General features: G+C 62.3%; 1 protein-coding gene across 3 annotated transcripts; it reads left to right on the top strand.

Moving 5' to 3' along the window:
• The first annotated feature begins 247 nt into the window (after positions 1–247).
• On the top strand, positions 248–15,607 carry PALM (paralemmin). Of its 3 annotated transcripts, XM_071578127.1 has the most exons (9): positions 248–406; positions 7,387–7,435; positions 8,394–8,474; positions 8,565–8,695; positions 9,632–9,755; positions 9,895–9,916; positions 10,187–10,249; positions 11,218–11,349; positions 12,663–15,607. In XM_071578127.1, exons 1-9 carry the CDS (start codon positions 402–404, stop codon positions 13,244–13,246), a joined length of 1,191 nt encoding a protein of 396 aa, XP_071434228.1. In that variant the 5' UTR covers positions 248–401; the 3' UTR covers positions 13,247–15,607. The 3 variants fall into 3 exon arrangements, with proteins under 3 accessions (XP_071434228.1, XP_071434229.1, XP_071434230.1); XM_071578128.1 differs by lacking the exon at positions 11,218–11,349; XM_071578129.1 differs by lacking the exons at positions 10,187–10,249; positions 11,218–11,349.
• The last annotated feature ends 1,197 nt before the right edge of the window (positions 15,608–16,804 follow it).

The raw sequence follows: 16,804 nt of genomic DNA, 5'->3' as shown, positions 1-16,804 counted from the left end.
TCTGGAGTGGGGCAGGATGGAGGGGCTGCATGCACAGGAGGGGTTGCACGTTCACAGGGGCTGCATTCATGGAGAGGATGTGAATGCAGCCCCTCCAACCTGCTGCGCACTGGGCATTGCACAGCCAGGAGCCTCTTCGAGAACCCCCAGAAGCAGCCACAGCCCCGGCGGTGCCGGCGCGCCCCGAGGCCGGGTGAGGAGCGGCGGCAGTGGCGGGGCGCGCCCGGCAGACGGAGCTGTGCGGGAGGGAGGCGGGAGCACCGGCGCGGTCCCGACATCCCTGCGCATCCCGCAGCCCCGCCGGGGATGCCGCCGCCCGCCGGGCCCTGAGCGCCGGGACGCCGGCGGTCGCCGGCCCCGCTCCGCCGCCCCTCGTCCTCGCCGGAGCCGTCGCCGGGACCATGGAGTGAGTACCGGAGCCGCGCCGGGACCCCGGCACCGGGCCGCGGCCGTCCGGGGCCCCGCCGGCCGAGCACCGCAGTACCAGGGAGGGGGAAGCGGGGACCGGGGGTCGGGGCTCGGGACCCCCGCACCGAAGCTGCGGGAAGCGCACACCGTCGACTCAAGGAGCTGATACCAGTGGCTCGTACCGCCGCGATGCCGGGGCTGGGGAATCTGAACCTGGCGTCTCATAGCCCCCCACTCCTGGGGACTCAGCACCCCAAAACTGGGGTCTTGCATCCCCCTGATCCTGGGGATTCAGGATTCCAATACCTGAGGTTCGTATCCCCCCTGTGATGAGGCTTGGGAACCCAAAACCGGAGGGGGGAGCGGTTCGCATCCCCCCGATGCCAGGGCTCGTGACCCCAAAACCGGGGGCTCACATCTCCCCAGGTGCTGGGGCTCAGAACCCCAATGCCGGGGGCTCACGTCCCCTCAGTGCTGGGGCTCGGGACCCCGACACCGGGGCCTCCTACCTCCCCAGTGCCACTCAGCAGGTGCGGCCCCTCCCTGGGTCCCTGCCCCGCCATGGGGTGCTGGGGCGCCGGCTGGGGGGGGCAGCAGCAGAGGCCTCGGTGCGGACGCGGAGGGTGCAGGAGGTGCGGGGGGTGTCTGGGCTGGCAGCGGTGCAGGAAACAGGGGGTGGGGAGGGCGTTTATTTTTGTGTTTTGAACCTGTTGTTGCCGCTGTGTGTGGTGGGGAGAGTGGGTGGCAGGAGCTGCGGACCCCTCCCTGCGCTGCACTCCCAGCCCCTGCTCAGAGACCTGGCTGTGGTCAGGGCATCCTCATATGCCAGGTCCCACCGGAGGGGTCCAGACAGATGGACACTCTGCGACCCTGGCCTCATCCTTTGTGTGCTGTTGTGGGGCCCTGCCCGGTTGCTTGGAGCTTGGATCCAGGAGGATGGGGGAAGGACAGAGCAGGCGGAAGCCACTGGGGGATGGTGGCTGGGGACTGTCCTGTCCAAGTGCTTGTTTTGCCCCTCAGGGACACCAGCAGCTGGTGCCAGGAGGGCATAGGACTGGTGGCTACTCGAGGTGCTGGGTGCCAGCGCTGGTCCTGTTCACCCAGGCCTTTCCGTACCTTCTCCATGGCTCTGGTTCCCACCGTGGCGAACCAGGGGTCCCCAGCACCTTCTGGGTTTGTCACTGGGGGTTCCTAGGGCACCCAGCCAAGTGAGGGTCAGCCACCCTCCTCTCCTCATGGGCACCTCGCCTAACACTGCTCTGCTTACCACTGGCTACTGAGACATCGAGTGCTCAACAGGTCCTGCTCGCCACTGCCTGCCTCCCACCTGAGAGGCTGTGGGGCACTGGTGAAGGGCAGGGTGGGGGGTGTCCTGGGGTCAGGGTGGACTCTGGTTGGCTTGGGGTTGGAACTGAGCAGCAGGAACCAGAGTGGGCCTGGAGGTGTTTTGGAGACTGGGATGCAGTGACTGTGGGAATGGGGAGACAGAGCAGTTCTCTGTGCAGCTGAATGGGCTGGAGAGCTGGTCAAGGCAGGGCCACAACTTTGGACAGCTTCACAGTGTCTCAGTCTCTGCAGGAAAGAGCCTCTTTAGGAAGAAAAACCTGTGTGATTTGCCAAAAGGCAGCAGAAGGGAAGGACAGAGTCGAGGGGCGTGACGTATCCTGGGGAGGGGGTGAGGAGCTGCTTGACCAGGCACAGGCTCTCCTGGGGCAGAGGCATCAAAGGCTGGGGTTGAAGTGGGGGATGGCACCGGGCAGGATGGTGGCTCCTGCCCCTGGGCTTCACAAGCTGCCCTTCACCCTGTTCTGGATTGACCCTGCCAGCCAGAGCTGAGGAACCTGTTGGAGGGGTGTGAGGGCTTTCCCCCACCAGCTCCATATGCTGGATCTGCCAATGTCTCTTTCTTTTGGGTGAAACTCCTCAAGTGACCTGGGATGGGGGACACAGCCACAAAGCAAAACAGTGCAGCCCTTCCAGCTGCTCAACTCCAGAGGCTGGTCGTGGAGCTGGAGGTTTAGGTGAGTCCCAGGGCATGTGGGGACATGGCAAAGTGATGCCCTGCTGTCAGCCTGGCTCTGCGGCAGCCAATGGGTGCTGGGGCGGGCACTACTGTCTTTGCCATGGCTTCACTTGGCAGCAGGAAAGGCTGGAAGAGTGTTGTGGCTGCCACAAGCCACTGGTCCCCGGGGAGGTTTGGCTGAAACCTTCCAACTCTGGTAAAGGCTGCGCTGGTCCCACTGGAGCTGCTCATCTGCCTTCTGCTCCCACTGCCATCAGTGCTCTTGAGCAGCTGGAGATCCTGCATCTCACATCTGGCTGCTCTAGTGGTTTGTCTCACTGGGTCACTGCTCTCCCCTTGGCTCTGGGGGTCTCCTTGGAACAAGGATTTTCCTGGTCCTGCCCTCCCAACACTGATCAGAAGCCAATAGTTGCTCCCAGAGGAAGGAGGGAGATTTCTGCCTGAGGAATAACCCATGAGGCCTTTGGGAAGGGACTCAGGATGCTGCTCCCTGCCAGCATCCAGGGAGAAGTGAAACTCAGGCTGGGCTCCCTCTGCCTCCTGGCCAGGTGCAAGGAACCAGAAGGGGTTGAGTCTATCCTGTTCTTGTGTACAGCTGAGGGGAAAGCACTGTCATCCTCCCCAGCTCCACCAGAGAGGCCATAAAGCTCTGCCACAGACAGGCCAAAAATAGCACCCAGCCCTGTTTGGGGCTGGCTGATCATGGCCAAGTTCCGCCACAGCTGTGAGACAAGGCCTCTTGGCTGGACCTGCACTGCTGGGAGGAAACAAGGCAGGTTTCTTGGGAAGCAGCCAGTATTGGTGTTCCTGCATTCTGGACAGAAACAGCCCCTTTGACCAGGTAGGGTGGTGGTTCATGTGGCCAGAGCCATGCAGGGAGCTGTGCTGGAGGTCTGGCAGTGGAGGTGCTGGAGGAAACTTGGGAAAGTGCCATGTGCTGGGGCAGAGTAGAGTGGAGGCACCAGGACTGTGGCTGGAGGCGCAGCCCAGATTCCTGAGTCTCTTTTACTCCATCTGGAGACAAGGAGCCCCTAGGCCCCAGACAGGAGCCACTGTCGGGGACAAAGATGAGCCTGGAGGAGGGAGAGGAGCCAGGTGGATCCTGCCCCAGACAGGTGTTTCCTGGTGGAGCACAGCTGGATGGGGGTTGAACCCAGCCCCTGGGCTTGGCATTGGGACTGAGCTCCCCGCAGGTGCTGGGACTCACAGGGGTGCCCCTGCCAGGATCCACATTCCTGCTGGCTCCTTGGAGCCTCATGTGTGCCTGTGTTCATGGCATTGTGGGAAAGCCACACTGCCCCATGTGAATGGGAACCCAGGAATGGCTGGTGGCAGGAGCCAGGCATTGTGTCCCAGATCGTGCTGGAGCTGCCCATCCTGGCTGGCCAGTGCTCCCAGGTGTGGGGAGAGGCCAGCTCCACTCTCATTCATAAATTGTGGTAGGAGTTTCCTGGTGGAGCCTTGCTCCTTAACTGGAAGGGTGCTGGAAACCCAAGTGTTGGAGGGCACTTGAACCATTGTTTGAAAGATCTGTAATTTTCCAATCAAACTCCCTCCCCAAGCCTCCGTTCATCAAATATTCATGGGATCCATTTTCTCCTGGCACTCCCAGCCCACGTCTCAGCCCGAAGAATCAATCAGGCAGCTCCGTTTGCTCTAATGCATCTGCGCTTTCGGGAGCCTGGGGCTGCCATCTCCTCCCCCTGCCTCCCCCGTCCCCATCCCTGTCCCCTCCCTGAGCAGTGGTGATGGTTGAGGCTGTATGGGCAGCAGGAGTGCAGGAAAGGCCCCACTCACTGTGGGAAGGAGTGGGATGGGTGCTGGGGTGATACAGCAGCCATGGGGGGAGGCAATGGGGCAGGGCAGGAGCAGCCTCTGGGTGCCAGGACCTGAGCAGTGTTTGGGCCCTGTGCTGGGCATGTGGCTCCTCAGCCACATGGATTTCTGGCCATCCTCGCCTGAGCCACTGCCACGGATGTATCTGCCTTCATGGTCAATGTGTGGTGGCCCTTGGGCAACTGCAGCCCCCTCCCATCCCTCCCCCTCCCCTCTGTGCCTGCCATCAGGGGTGTTCGATCACAGCCCTGTTGCTAAATGGCTTTGTGATGGAGCTTTGCAGCCTCCCCACGGCCACGTCACTCCAGGCCTGGCCAAGGGGCCCGGCTCCTGGCACAGGAACCCAGCTATAAATCAATGCTGGTCCCTCAATTCCTGCTGTTACCATGGGCCCTGGGGCCTGCACTCCCACCCCACCAGAGTTGGTATGGGGGTCCAGGCAGTGGTGCCCGTGTAGGGCGCTCTCCTGCCTTCCCCCAGCTTGGAGCTGAGTGGTTGGAATGGAGCAGAGGTCAGGGGAGCATAGAAGCAGCTTGAAATGGCTCTTCGCACATTTGGATGAGCTAATGGGAAAAAACAGAGGAAGGCAAATAAACATTATTGTTTCATGTCAGGCGGGAGGAGACAAAAGGTCACGGGCTTCCCTTGTGATGGTGGGAAACGGCAGCATCAGCAGGGCTGGAAAGAGCTGGAGACCTGGAGCAGTGACCCAGGGAGAGCGTGGGTGCATGCACGGGTGGGTGTGTGCTCACACGTGTGTGTGGGTCCACCTTCGGGTCCAGGGACTGGGGCTGGGAGTTCCCAGGGCATCATCCCCCATGTCCCTGCTTTTGCTCCCTGCTCCCGATCTGGGCTGGTGGTTCCTGAGGGGCTCGGTGGCCCCAGGATCACCTTCTCATCCTTCAGGATGGATCTGGAGCATCAGAACCCCCAGGGAGAGCTTGTGATGCCATAGCTTTGGATCACCAGTGCTGCCAGAGTGCCGGGTCTGGGGAGCGGCATCCCCAGCCCCGGGGGGCCCGTCGGTCCCTCCACTCACCCTGTGCATCCCCCCACCGCTCGCCCGTTGCCATGGCGCCGTTACCATGGTGCTGTTGCCAGACAACCATTGCCAAGGAACCGCCTCCATCAGTCACCAGGGCAGGCGGCAGCAAAGCCCCATCACACTGGCCCCTGCCAACCACTGGAGACAGATCATGGCAGGATGGGGCTCTTGGGAAGTGTGGGACCCCCCCACCTCCACCTTGTTGCCTGGTCCCAGCAGGCAGGGGCTGGGGCTGCTGGGGTGGTCCCCATTCAACCCCCTCTGGATGGATAAGAGCCCCCAGGCCAGGGGCTGAGGGGGCTGGGAGGGTTCAGCGAGGGGCATCCAGCCCATTTTGCGTCTCTCCCTGGGCCAGGAAGATTCCTGGCGTCCAACCCGGGAATGCAGAGACTGTAGCAAATAATGGAAAATAAAGAGGATGGAGGAGGGAGGAAAAGGAGAACAGAACGTTTCAGGAATGCTGTAAAAGTTTGGATACATTGAACAGGACAAGATCCAGGAGAGAAATAGGACCTGGTCCAACACCCTGCAAGTATGGGGTGCCGAGGGTTGGACTGGGGGGACCCAAGACCCCACAGCAAGAGGGAGCCCATGATGAAGGGCAGCCCCAGACTCGAGGGGCTGGTGTGGGATACACGGGTGTGCAAGTGGTGCCGTGCGCCTGCGCCAGTGAAACAGGCACAGCGTCACTGCAAACAGCACGAAAATAACCACCACAAAAGCGACACCTTCCCCGTTTGTTTTCCTGGCCTGGATTTTGCACGCTGCCGGGATCCCCAGGGTGCAGGGTGAGGGGAGGACAGCGGGTCTGAGCAGCTCCCAGTTAATTGCCAGCTTCAAGGAGCGGGGCAGGAGGAGGCAGGGGCTCCTCTCACCCTGCAGAGACTGAGTTGTGGCAAAGTCCAGCTGCTCCAATGGAGGACCCGTGTGAGGGCACATACATGTGCAAGAGCACATGCACTAGCATGTGTGGCCAGAGCCCAGCCCAGGGAGGTGTCATGTGTGGGGCGCAGCACCACAAGCCCACCCTGTGTGTAAAACCGTTTTTGGAGAAAGCCCTTCCTGGGAATGCAGAGACCAGCTCTCTGTCTCTTGTTCTAGGAAGCAAGCGGAGATGATCCATCGCCTGACGATACCTCTGCGCCTCCCACCCTAATTAACTACCACAGCTGAGCACTTCGTTAGCACTGTCTAGAGAGCAGCCAGTGCCTCCTGTGGCACTGGAGCATCCTGGTCCCAGCTGGCCCTGCCAGCCACCTCAGCCCTGCTGTGGGTCCTGGTGCTGAACCTGCCACCTGGTGCTCTGTGGCACAGAGGCTCTCACTGGGCTCTTGCGGCTGTGCTGCTGGTTGGGCTGGCCAGGGGCAGCGCACCATGGGGCCACAGGAAGGTGGGTGTACAGGCAGGTGGCTGCAGGGATCAGGGATATGCCCTCCTCACAGCACCCTGGGGTCCAGTGCACGACAAAGAGCTGCTGCAGGGCCAGCAAGGTGGCAGCTGCTGTCAGCATCCCTGGCACAGCCACAGCAGCCCATGTTGTAGAGGCAGGTGCTGAGCCCAGAACACGGATGCCAGTGGGAGAAGAGTCTGTTTCCATGTGTGTGTCTGTGTGTGTCCATGTGTCTGTGCACGTGTGCGTGCGTGTGCCTGTGTGCACAGCCCAGAAAGGTCACTGTCTGGGAAAGGTGTCAGCAGCCAAGAAACAGGCTTGGAATGGAAAATGTGAGCCAGGTTGGAATGCAGAGTCATCCAGAACCATCCTGCTCCAGCCCCTCCATGGTCATGGTTTCCGTCTGTGCCATTGTAAGAATGAGTCCCACTGCACTGAGTCCCTCAGGTGCTGGGCAAGCTGCCTGTCCTGAGGGATTTGGGCAGGATGGGGCGCCAAGGGGTGTCTGGAGGAGCCATGCAGGCGAGGGATGCTTGGCTCCAGGGGGGCAAGGAGGAAACAGACGATGGAAGGGAGGAGTTCAGCCTTTGTCTGCGTGCTACAGAGTCTGGTTTGCTGGTTGCACAATGTCCCAGTCCCCTGCCACCAATGCCACTCCTCACTGCTGCTCTCTGCTCCCTGCAGGGTCGTGGAGGCCAGCACCCTTCAGCAGGAGAGGCTGCAGGCCATCGCGGTGAGTCCCTGCTCAGGCCAGACCTTGGCCCAGAGTCCCCGTGTCCCCACCCCATGCAGCACAAGGGGCAGATGCCAGTGGGGAGGAGGGTGCAGGGGCAGGTGGGGTGGTGCAAGTGCTCAGCACCAGGCTGGGGGTCTCCAGCAGCCAAAAAAGGACTTGTAGTGGCCTGTGCCAGCATGTCCCTGCAGTGGCTCTTCCTGGGGTGCTGGAGCCAGCATGGCTTGTCTGCGCTACTGAAACAGGGACAGAGCGAGCAACAGGCAGCCAGAAGTTTTAATTAACAAAGCAGTGCCTTGATGAGCCCCAAGGGAGGGAAATGAGTGATGATTCTTTCCCCCCCCTTTCCCAGGAAAGGCTGAGGATGGTGTGATCCAGCCATGCCCGCCATGGGCACTAGTAATTACATTAATTAATGAGCAGTCAGGGGCTACACTGGGCAGCCCCTCCCAGCACAGAGCAGGGTACAGGGCTGGTTGAACCTACTGCTGCCCCCCTGCCTGGCCGGCAACTGGCCGATCTCTGCCGCACAAAGGGCAAATTGTTCTGGACCAGAGGAGAAAGCGCTGGGTGACGCGTCCGGGCTGGGACTGACTCTGCTGAAATGATCTGGAGCAGCCCCAGGACGGGTGGCGGGGGGGGTGAGGTAGAGGCCGCGGGGGCTGTTTTCCCCACGCTGGCAGCTCACTCAGCGAGGCCAGCTGAGGGGAAGGTGACATTTTGAGATGGTGAACAGAGCCCAGGCTCTGCCCCGATTGCTCTACACCCTCCATACCTCAGTTTCTCCCAGAAAGGACAGGGACGTGATACTCGGCTCCCTGTGGGCTGATCCCAAGGCTGGTCTCGCAGCCCCTCTCCCCAAGTGCAGCCCCTTGCCCCCTCTCCTCCCTGCCCGGTGATGCCTGGCGCCCACCCCCTGCCCGCGCCGACCCCGGCTCCGCCGCTCCCGTCCCTCCAGGAGAAGAGGAAGCGCCAGACAGAGATCGAGAACAAAAGGCGACAGCTCGAGGACGACAGGCGGCAGCTGCAGCATCTCAAGGTGAGGATCCCCTGGGACCCCCAGGCTACCTCGGCACCGGGAAGCCCCCGGCTAGGGGGGGCAGGACCGTAACCCCCTTCTGCTCCCCAGTCCAAGGCTCTGCGGGAGAGATGGCTCCTGGAGGGGGCCCCAGCCTCTGCCTCCGAGGAGGAAGAGGCCATGAAGAAGCAGATGCAGGAGGATGAGGTGAAGACCAAGGAGCTGGAGGAAACCATCCAGAGGTAACTGGGCCAGTGAGGGGCCGGGTGTCAGAGTGTACTCGGAGAGCACCCGCGTCCCTCCAGAGACCCCCGAGATGCAGCTTAGTCCTCACAGACGTCCATCCCCATCGCAGCGGCTCAGCCCTCGGGAAGAGACAGTGGGGAGGTTGTGGGGGAGACGCCTCAGCCCTGCCCAGCCCCCTGGTTGCTGGGCAGCTGAAGGCGAGGGCCCGAAGCCCCAGCACGGAGGTGTCCCGGCAGCGCAGCAGGAATGCAATCAGTCACGGCGGTGCCGCTAATTACCGAGCATCGGTGCAGAGAGGGGTCAGGCACGAAGGGGCCTTTGTGTCCGGGTAATGGCGCGGTGCATTCCTCCTTCGGCGCCGTGCGGGAGCCGGGGGGGTTCTGCCGACGGGGGCTCTGCCACCGCGCCAGTCCATGGGACTCCCCGGACCTCCACCGAGCCCCAGTGGGGCCCTGCCGCTGGCACATCTCCTGGCCAGGCTGGTGGCTGGGAACAGGCAGTCGCCCTTCTAGAATGCTCAGCCGGCAGCATGTGTGGGAGCAGAAGGATGATGCAGTGGCCACACTCCAGCCACCAAAATGAAAACATCGGCAAGTGCATGGGGGTTGGTCCTCCTGCCTGGTTGCGGCGATAGGGTCTCTGCCATCCACTGAGCTGAACCTTGTCGGCTTTTCCCCTGCAAAGAAACAGTGACGTCCACACCAGAACCTCTGGATCCCTGCACCTCGTGAACCCAGGAGGAAAATTTGTGCCTCCTCTCTCCTCTGCAGCATGTCACTGGCCCAAGTTCACAGGTCTACTGTGGCTGCCTGCCCCACAGTTACCTGCCCTACTCTGCCCGCCCCACAGTTACCTGCCCTACCCTGCCCGCCCCACAGTTAACCTGCCCCATGTGGCTCCCCATGGCCCCTCAGTCCCAGCTCTCTCTACAGGCTGGAGAAGGAGCTGGAGACATTGGAGAACAGCAGCTCAGTGGCTTCTACCAAGGAGAACCTGGCAGAGGCAGCAGCACCAGCCAAGGAGGAGAAGGCTGAGGCTGTCTCCAATGCACAGAAGGTGGGCATAGTCACTGACCATGGGCAGGGCTGCCAGCAGTGGGATCAGGGTCCCTGGCCCTGGTGGGTGTGTGGGTGGTGAGTGTGTGGTGCATGGAGAGTCCCAGCAGCTCCTATAACCTCTCCCTTCTGTTTTGCAGAGTCCCCTGGGCACAGTTAAGGGTAGGTGATCCTTGATTCTCCTCAGATGTGGTTTGATGCCTGCCATTCCCTCATGCTGCCCCAAGGCTGGGGCCAGATGGGTAGAGCCAGACGGAAGCCCCATCCCCTGTTCCTGTCCCCTCCTGGGCAGTGGTGCCCTGTGGTGGGGAAGCCCATCCCAGGCACCAACTGCAGGGGACACACTGCCCTCACTGCGGCTTGTCCCATGGGCGCATGGACAACCAGGCGATCATTTTGGCTCAGATAGTCGTTTCTCCTCTCCGTCTCCAGCTGAGAAGAAGGTCTCCAGCAGCCCCATGAAGGTGGTGGAAGGCACCGACATGATGAAGGCGGGTAGGTGCCCACTGCCTCGGGAGGAGCACTCCTTCCCAGCTGCTTCCCCCTCCCCTTCACGCCATCCTCGGCTCGCTGCCACTGCAGCCGCTCCCTGCCGTGCCGCTCGATGCCTTTCCAAGCCCAGGGCAGAGAACATCCGTCATTGCAATCACAGGCTTTGGTTTTGCTTCAGCTCCACAGCTGGTTTGTGGCTCAGGGCTCCCCCATCACCGCAGTTCCATGTCTCTGCTCCAGTTTCATCCTTCTTGCTCTGTTTGCAGCTTCTCTGCACAGGGATGAGGGAGCAGAGTGTCAGCTGCTGGCATGGCTGACCCCGGGGCCAGCTGCCACAGGGAGCTACAGGGGCACGTGGGGCCAGGCTGCCTGAGCTGGGGGGCTGCAACCACCTTTGCTGCTGGAGAGGTTTGCTCTGTTTTGGGGCAATGGCTCAAGACCAGACTATGGCACCAGCATGGGACAGAACCTGTCTTGGGATCCTCGGAGCAAAGCACCACGCACAGGGCTGAGGTGACCCTGGTGCCGGCAGGGACTGGCCAGGAGCTGAAGAAGAGATGCCAAGGATCACGTGTCCCACGGGGGTGGAGGGGCTGCCCTAGCACCCTCTGAGGGTTGTGCCTCCATGAGCACGAGCCTGGCTCCCACTGGCTGGACAGACAGACACAGCACTGCCAGTGCCTCCAGGGCCCAGCTAGGCCCAGCCCAGGCACCACAGCAGCCATGGAGGTAAGGTGATGCCAGCAGTGCCAGGATGGTGATGGTCCCAAAGGTCCTGGGAGGAGGGATGTGCCAGGGATGCCGTACCTGCCTCTGCTATTCACTGCTCCTCGCTGCCGCCTCGCTAACACTGCTGAGCACCGCTGAGCACCGCAGCGCTGCCACCACGCACCGTCCCGCCGCCAGCCGCAGAGCAGGGGCTGGGGAGGGCCGGGGCCGCTGTAACACGCGCTGTCCTCTTTGTGTCCCAGCCATGTACTCGGTGGAGATCACGGTGGAGAAGGACAGAGTGACTGGGGAGACCAAGGTCCTATCCAGCACCACCATGCTCCCCCAGAACCACTGTCTGCAGGGGGTCAAAGTGTACGAGGATGAGATGAAAGGTACGGGCCAGCCCGCACCGCTGGCCGGTGGCAGGAGTGAAGGGCCAGGGACAAGGGAGCGGCCACCTGAACATTCCAGTGGGCACCCACCAGGACGAGGAAGTGTGGGGGCTGCTCCTGGCATCCAGCTCTGTGAGGGCAACCCCTCATGGGCCCCAGTCTGTCGGATTGCAGGATCGTCCCGGCAGCAGGATTGGGGTGGTCCAGATGGGCCAGCCCTGGTTTGCACATTGTGACCCTGCACTGCAGGAGAGGAGAGAAGAGGATCTGCTGTGTCAAAGATTCAGAAGCCCGTCCCATGGGCAGGGAATGCGACACTGGCACCACGTTGACCTGTCCCAGAGGCAGGCAGCATGGAGACTGACTGCTGGGTATGGAGGAAGTGCAGCAGTAGGGATTGATCCGTGTCTGCAGCTCCTGCTTCTGGCAATATCTGGAAACCTGCTCCAGAGGGCCTGGTGACACCTGATGAACCGCTGTGGTGGCAAGGACCAGCCATGGAGCTGGGGCACGTGGTGGCTGAGTGGACTGACCGTCTCTCCAAGGAAACCATGTCACAGCAGTCCCATTCAACACCCTCCCTGTGTCCATGGCCATGCTGGCCTTTCCAGGCTGGTCACTGTCCCTTGCCCATTGACTGCCCGCTGAGGCAGTTGCACTGCCCATTGCGTGATGCCCCAGGTCAAGCAGGAAACGTGACAAACCAGCAGCTGCTCCGGCCATGACGCACATCTCAGCCTCCAGTGCCATGAGCAGCCGGCACAGTGTGTTGGGAAGGGAGAGCACGGGGCCTCCAGGTGCCATGGTCCCAGCAAGATGCATCAGGAGGTGGTGGGAACGCAGTGGAATAGCACCTGCTGAGAGTTGCTGGGGTCTCAGGAGTGGCAGTGGTGACCTGCCACAGAGCATCATGTCAGCCAGGCTGAGTCGGGTGCCAGCAGATGCCGTCCCGCCACAGCAAGCACGGGCAGCTTGGCTGGCTGCGGGCGGCCTGGCAGACAGCCGTGACTCCCACAGGGTTTGCCGAGCCTGAGGCTTTGGAAACCACTCCTTACATTGGTCTTTTATTTTGGCCTCCCTATTTGCTGCCAGGCAGGAGCCAGGTGATGGGGAAGGGGTCTGGCAGCAGTTCCAGCTGAAAGAAGGGCAGGGATGCTGTGAGGAATCCTGGCCTCAGTGGCAGAGCCTTTGGAGAGGGGAAGGGGCTGTTCCTTAGCCACACGGGAGCTGGGTCCAAGTGGGTTGTGCTTTTCCAAGTCACCTTGTGCCCCTGTCCTGAGCCCCCCTCACCCTCTCTCCTCTTGTCCCCACAGTGGTGCATGCGGTGAGTGCCGAGGACGGGGCCCTGCAGAACGGGGCGCATCCCCTCAGCTCCTCCGAGGTCGACGAGCTCCTGCACAAAGCAGATGAGGCCACTCTGAGCGAAGCTGCAGGGCGCGAGACCCCGGCCAAGGCAGGCCAGGGAGGTGGCAGCGCCCCGGGCAGCCAGAAACCGACACCACGGCGGGAGATCACGGGGCTGCAAGCAAAGCCACGGGAGAGCACCACAGTGCCACCGGGCGAGGGGACGGAGCCGAGCCGGGAGCAGCCCGTCACCATGATCTTCATGGGCTACCAGAACGTGGAGGATGAGAACGAGACCAAGAAGGTGCTGGGGCTGGAGGGCACCATCAAGGCGGAGCTGGTGGTGATTGAGGATGCCGAGAGCAAGCCAGAGGCAGCACACAAGGACCACGCACCGCCCAATGGCACTGCGCTGGAGCCGGCAGCCGCCCAGCCACTGGGGGAGGAGGGCACAGGCGGGCAGAAGCCAGGTGCCAACGCCACAGATGCCAAGGAGGCTGAGCAGGAGACAGACGTGAAGAAGCAGCGCTGCAAGTGCTGCACAGTGATGTGAGCCCTGCGGGCCCCTGCTGCCGCCGGCCCAGGCTGCCCCTGCCGAGCCCTCTCTGCCCTGGCCCCTGCTAGCCAGGCCCGCCGCCCCGGCACGACGGGCTTCCCCCAGACCGGACACGGACCCTCTTTCTGCAGAACCGGGGAGATCCAACATGGTGCCCATGAGGCAGCAGCGGGCAGCAGCAAATGGCAGCTGTGGCAATGCTTGCCCCATCTGCCCGATGCCTGCCCCACGCCGCCCACCACCACCAGCGCTGCCTGTGGTATTTATTAGAGACCCCCTAACCCCACGGTGCGCCCACCCCACTACGGCCCAACCTCAGTCCCATTGGAGCCCTCCTGCTGCCAACACTGAAACCTTTCCCTCTGTCACTGACATCATCCCACCTGCCATTGGAGGACAGAGCCACCAGGCAGGGGATCGGAGGACGCCACTGCATCCGTAGATGACTCCCCGTGAGCAGGCACCAGCGGGACCACACTTGGCCCAGCCCACAGTGGGCTTCGGACCCAGCCCCTTGCCAGCCCCTCTCTCTGTGCCTCCATCATCTGCTTCTCCAGTGGGGAAAGGCCTGGGTCTATTCCTCTCTGGCTGTCCATGGACATCTTTGTGTCATCCCATGTCCTTGTTCCTGCAGGCCTGGGCTATCCAAGCTATGAACCCCTCATGGACGGAGCATGTCTAGGCAAGGGAAGGGCATTAATGGCAGTGTCCTCTCCATGATGCTCAGCTGTGGTCATGGCCAGGACCATTCACAGCTCCTCCAGGATCACCCCAGCCAGTCCCCAGGGCTATGGGCAGGAGACCCTCCTTTGTTCCCCTGGGCTCAGCAACCCCTGTGGGAGCCCCTCACCCTGGTGCTGGCATTGATGGCCATCTTGACTGCTGGCCTGCACCACTGGGCTCTGCCAGCTGAGGGGGCTGAGCTGTGCTGTGGCCAGTGCCCATGTCCTCCTAGGGCAATGGCCATGAGGGAAGGGAAGCTGGGGGGCACCCAGACTTGTGGAGGCAGGAATGGGGTGGGGGTCCCATGCTTCCTCATAGCAGCAGGAGTGTGACCCAGCAACCCATCCCCTTCCTGCCTCTGCTCCTTCAGTGGTGGCAGCTTTGCAGAGCCACATTCTGGGGGGCCCAGATTGCAGTGTCACGTCCCCCAGGGGAGCAGGACAGCCCAGTTCACCCCAGAACTGGCACTGGGAGCTGCCAGGGGTCTGGTGTCCCATGAAGGGCAGCCTCCCTGCTCCCTCACCCTGCGCCTCAGCCCTTCAGTGGGGATTTCACCACCAGCACCAGCGTTTCCTCCCCCCTGGGACCTGCTGGGGCAGGCAAGGGGGCCCCCGTGGCTTTTGGTATCCAATGCCCACATCAGCTGCCCCTCAGCTGCAGCAGTCAGGCTGACAATGCCCAGGCCCTGTGCCCAAGGGCACTTGCCTTGGCTTTGGCCAGGGTGCAGCCACCACAGGGGTCCTTGTCTGAGCGTGAGAGAGACCCTGTTGCTGTGTGGCCAGGCGAGTCCCCAGGGACCTGCCAAACCATGTGCAGAGCAGCCTCCACACTGCCCAGCCCACTGGGACACCAGTGGTAGAGCAGCCAGAGTTTGGGCTGAGCCACCCAAGGCCTTTCTTCCCCAACACTCCCCTCATGTGAGCAGTGACCCCCCCATGACATCCCAGTTGCCCCCATTATCACCCAGGCTGCAGCTTTCCCCCACTGCAGTCACTGTGGGGCTGGGGACTCTGGGGGTCTTGTGGGGCCACCCAAGCCCTGTCTGGGCACCCATAGGCTCTGGGAGAGGCAGAGCTGGAGAAGGGAGGGGTTTGGGATGGCACTGCCATGGGAATGGAGGCCTCTCATGCTCCTCCTGCTGACAAGCATCCCTGGAGCCCCATCACTGCAGACTGGGGTGCAGGGCTTGGTGCCACAGGACATCTCCCTCACAATTCTGGGGGGTAATGTCATCTCTTGCCACCCCACACCAGGGGCCAGCACCACTCACCCCATCCCCCTCTGGGCCCTGCAATCCTCCCGGCCCCAAGTGGGAGCTTCCTCCTGCCCTTGACAACCCCTGCCCCTCGATTGGCTTTGACTCCCAGCCCAATCTGGCCCCCATGGCAGCAGGGAGTGGGACCAGGTCCCCGGGCTGGGGCTGGGGCATGAGAGGAGCAGGCAGTGGGCCCAGCATCATCCTTGCCCTGTCCTACAGCCCCCATGCCCCCCTCCCAGCTCCGCTGAAGTGCACTTCCCGCACCCCTGAGCTTTTCACTTGTGCCGAAGCTGTTTGAATTCCCCTCCCACCCTTCACCCTCCCCTCCATTGTTTGTAAAACACCTGAACCGAGCAAATAAACTGTGTGAACAACCAGCCTGGAGCCACCGACAGGTGGGAGGGGGCTGAGCTGGGGCTGGTGTTCCTGGGGCTGGGAGGATGAGGATGGAAGGTTAGGGATGGGGATGTTTGGGATGGGCTCTGCTGTCCCTTTGCTGTATGGGCAGAAGTGGAGCAGAACAGGTATGTGGGAATGGGGATGCTGGGAGGAAAGGGATGCAGGGCAATGCTGTGGGCATACCCAGGTAAAGGGGACATGGCAGCCAGTTACCTGGTTGTCCTGAGGGACAGTGCCAGGGTCAGGACCTCCCAGGCTCTGTCACCATGTGCATGTAGCCATGGGGCTCTGCACATCCCCATGCTGGTATGGCTGCTGCTGCTCACAGCTGGGATTCCAGGAATCTTTTCCTCGGGCAGTGGGGGGCCTGACCCTGCCTGGTGCCAGCCCAAGTGCCAGCACACACCCTGTGGCGGGCGGGGAGTGCTCCTGGCTACCTGGCATCACCTGCGGACTTTGGCTCAGCCCCGCGGTAAAACAGGCTCCACTCACCTGCCCGGAAACGCAGAACGGCCTGGCAGCCGCACCGCACTTGTGTCCCCAGGCCAGCCAGCGCCAGTCCCGAGCGGAAACAGCAGCACCAAGGGGCTGGGCAAAGGGTAAGTGGGACCCCCCAGCACCCACAGCTGGGGTGAGCCAGGGTCAGGCACCAGCAATGTGCCTGGGCAGCAGTGGGCCTGGAAAGGTCTTCCTGGCAGGAGTGGGCTCTAATGGGGAGGGCAGAGAGGACAAGGACAGGGACCTTCATCCCAGCCACCAGCTCAGTGAAGGGCTGAGTGTCCTGGCACAGCATTGCCTGCTCAGCTGTGACACCCCATGCCAGGAGGCAGGGCTGCTCTGGGCACTGGTGATGATGCTGCCCACTCCTCTGGGATGCAGCAGCCGTGGCCACGGGCACTAAGGACACCATGGCCACTGTGCTGCAGTCCTGCCCTTGTCCTGGCAGGTGCCCAGGGTTTCCAGACTGGGAGCAGGGCCTTGTCTCCCCAAGAAAGGAGGGAGCTGCTCTACTGCAAGGGGCCGGGGCCAGCAGTGCCAGGGCTGCTGCGGTGGTGAGAGCACCCGCCTGTGCAAACATGGGGTTATCGATGGCCACGCCGGGGAGGCCCCGCGGTGTAATAGGAGAGCACAGGCTGCTCCTGGTGCAGCTCCTCCCAGCCGTGTCCTCCAGTGCT

The sequence above is a fragment of the Pithys albifrons genome, chromosome 27 (genome assembly GCF_047495875.1).
Source record: "Pithys albifrons albifrons isolate INPA30051 chromosome 27, PitAlb_v1, whole genome shotgun sequence".
Lineage (NCBI taxonomy): Eukaryota > Metazoa > Chordata > Aves > Passeriformes > Thamnophilidae > Pithys > Pithys albifrons.
Note: the sequence above shows the minus strand (reverse complement) of the source record. Positions and strands in the feature narration are given on the sequence as shown.

Excerpts from the sequence above, each read along its gene's own strand:
- PALM (XM_071578127.1), top strand. Across the intron at positions 8,696-9,631 it reads CTGGAGGAAACCATCCAGAG|GCTGGAGAAGGAGCTGGAGA; the intron begins GTAACTGGGCCA and ends CTCTCTCTACAG. Across the intron at positions 10,250-11,217 it reads CACCGACATGATGAAGGCGG|CCATGTACTCGGTGGAGATC; the intron begins GTAGGTGCCCAC and ends TTTGTGTCCCAG.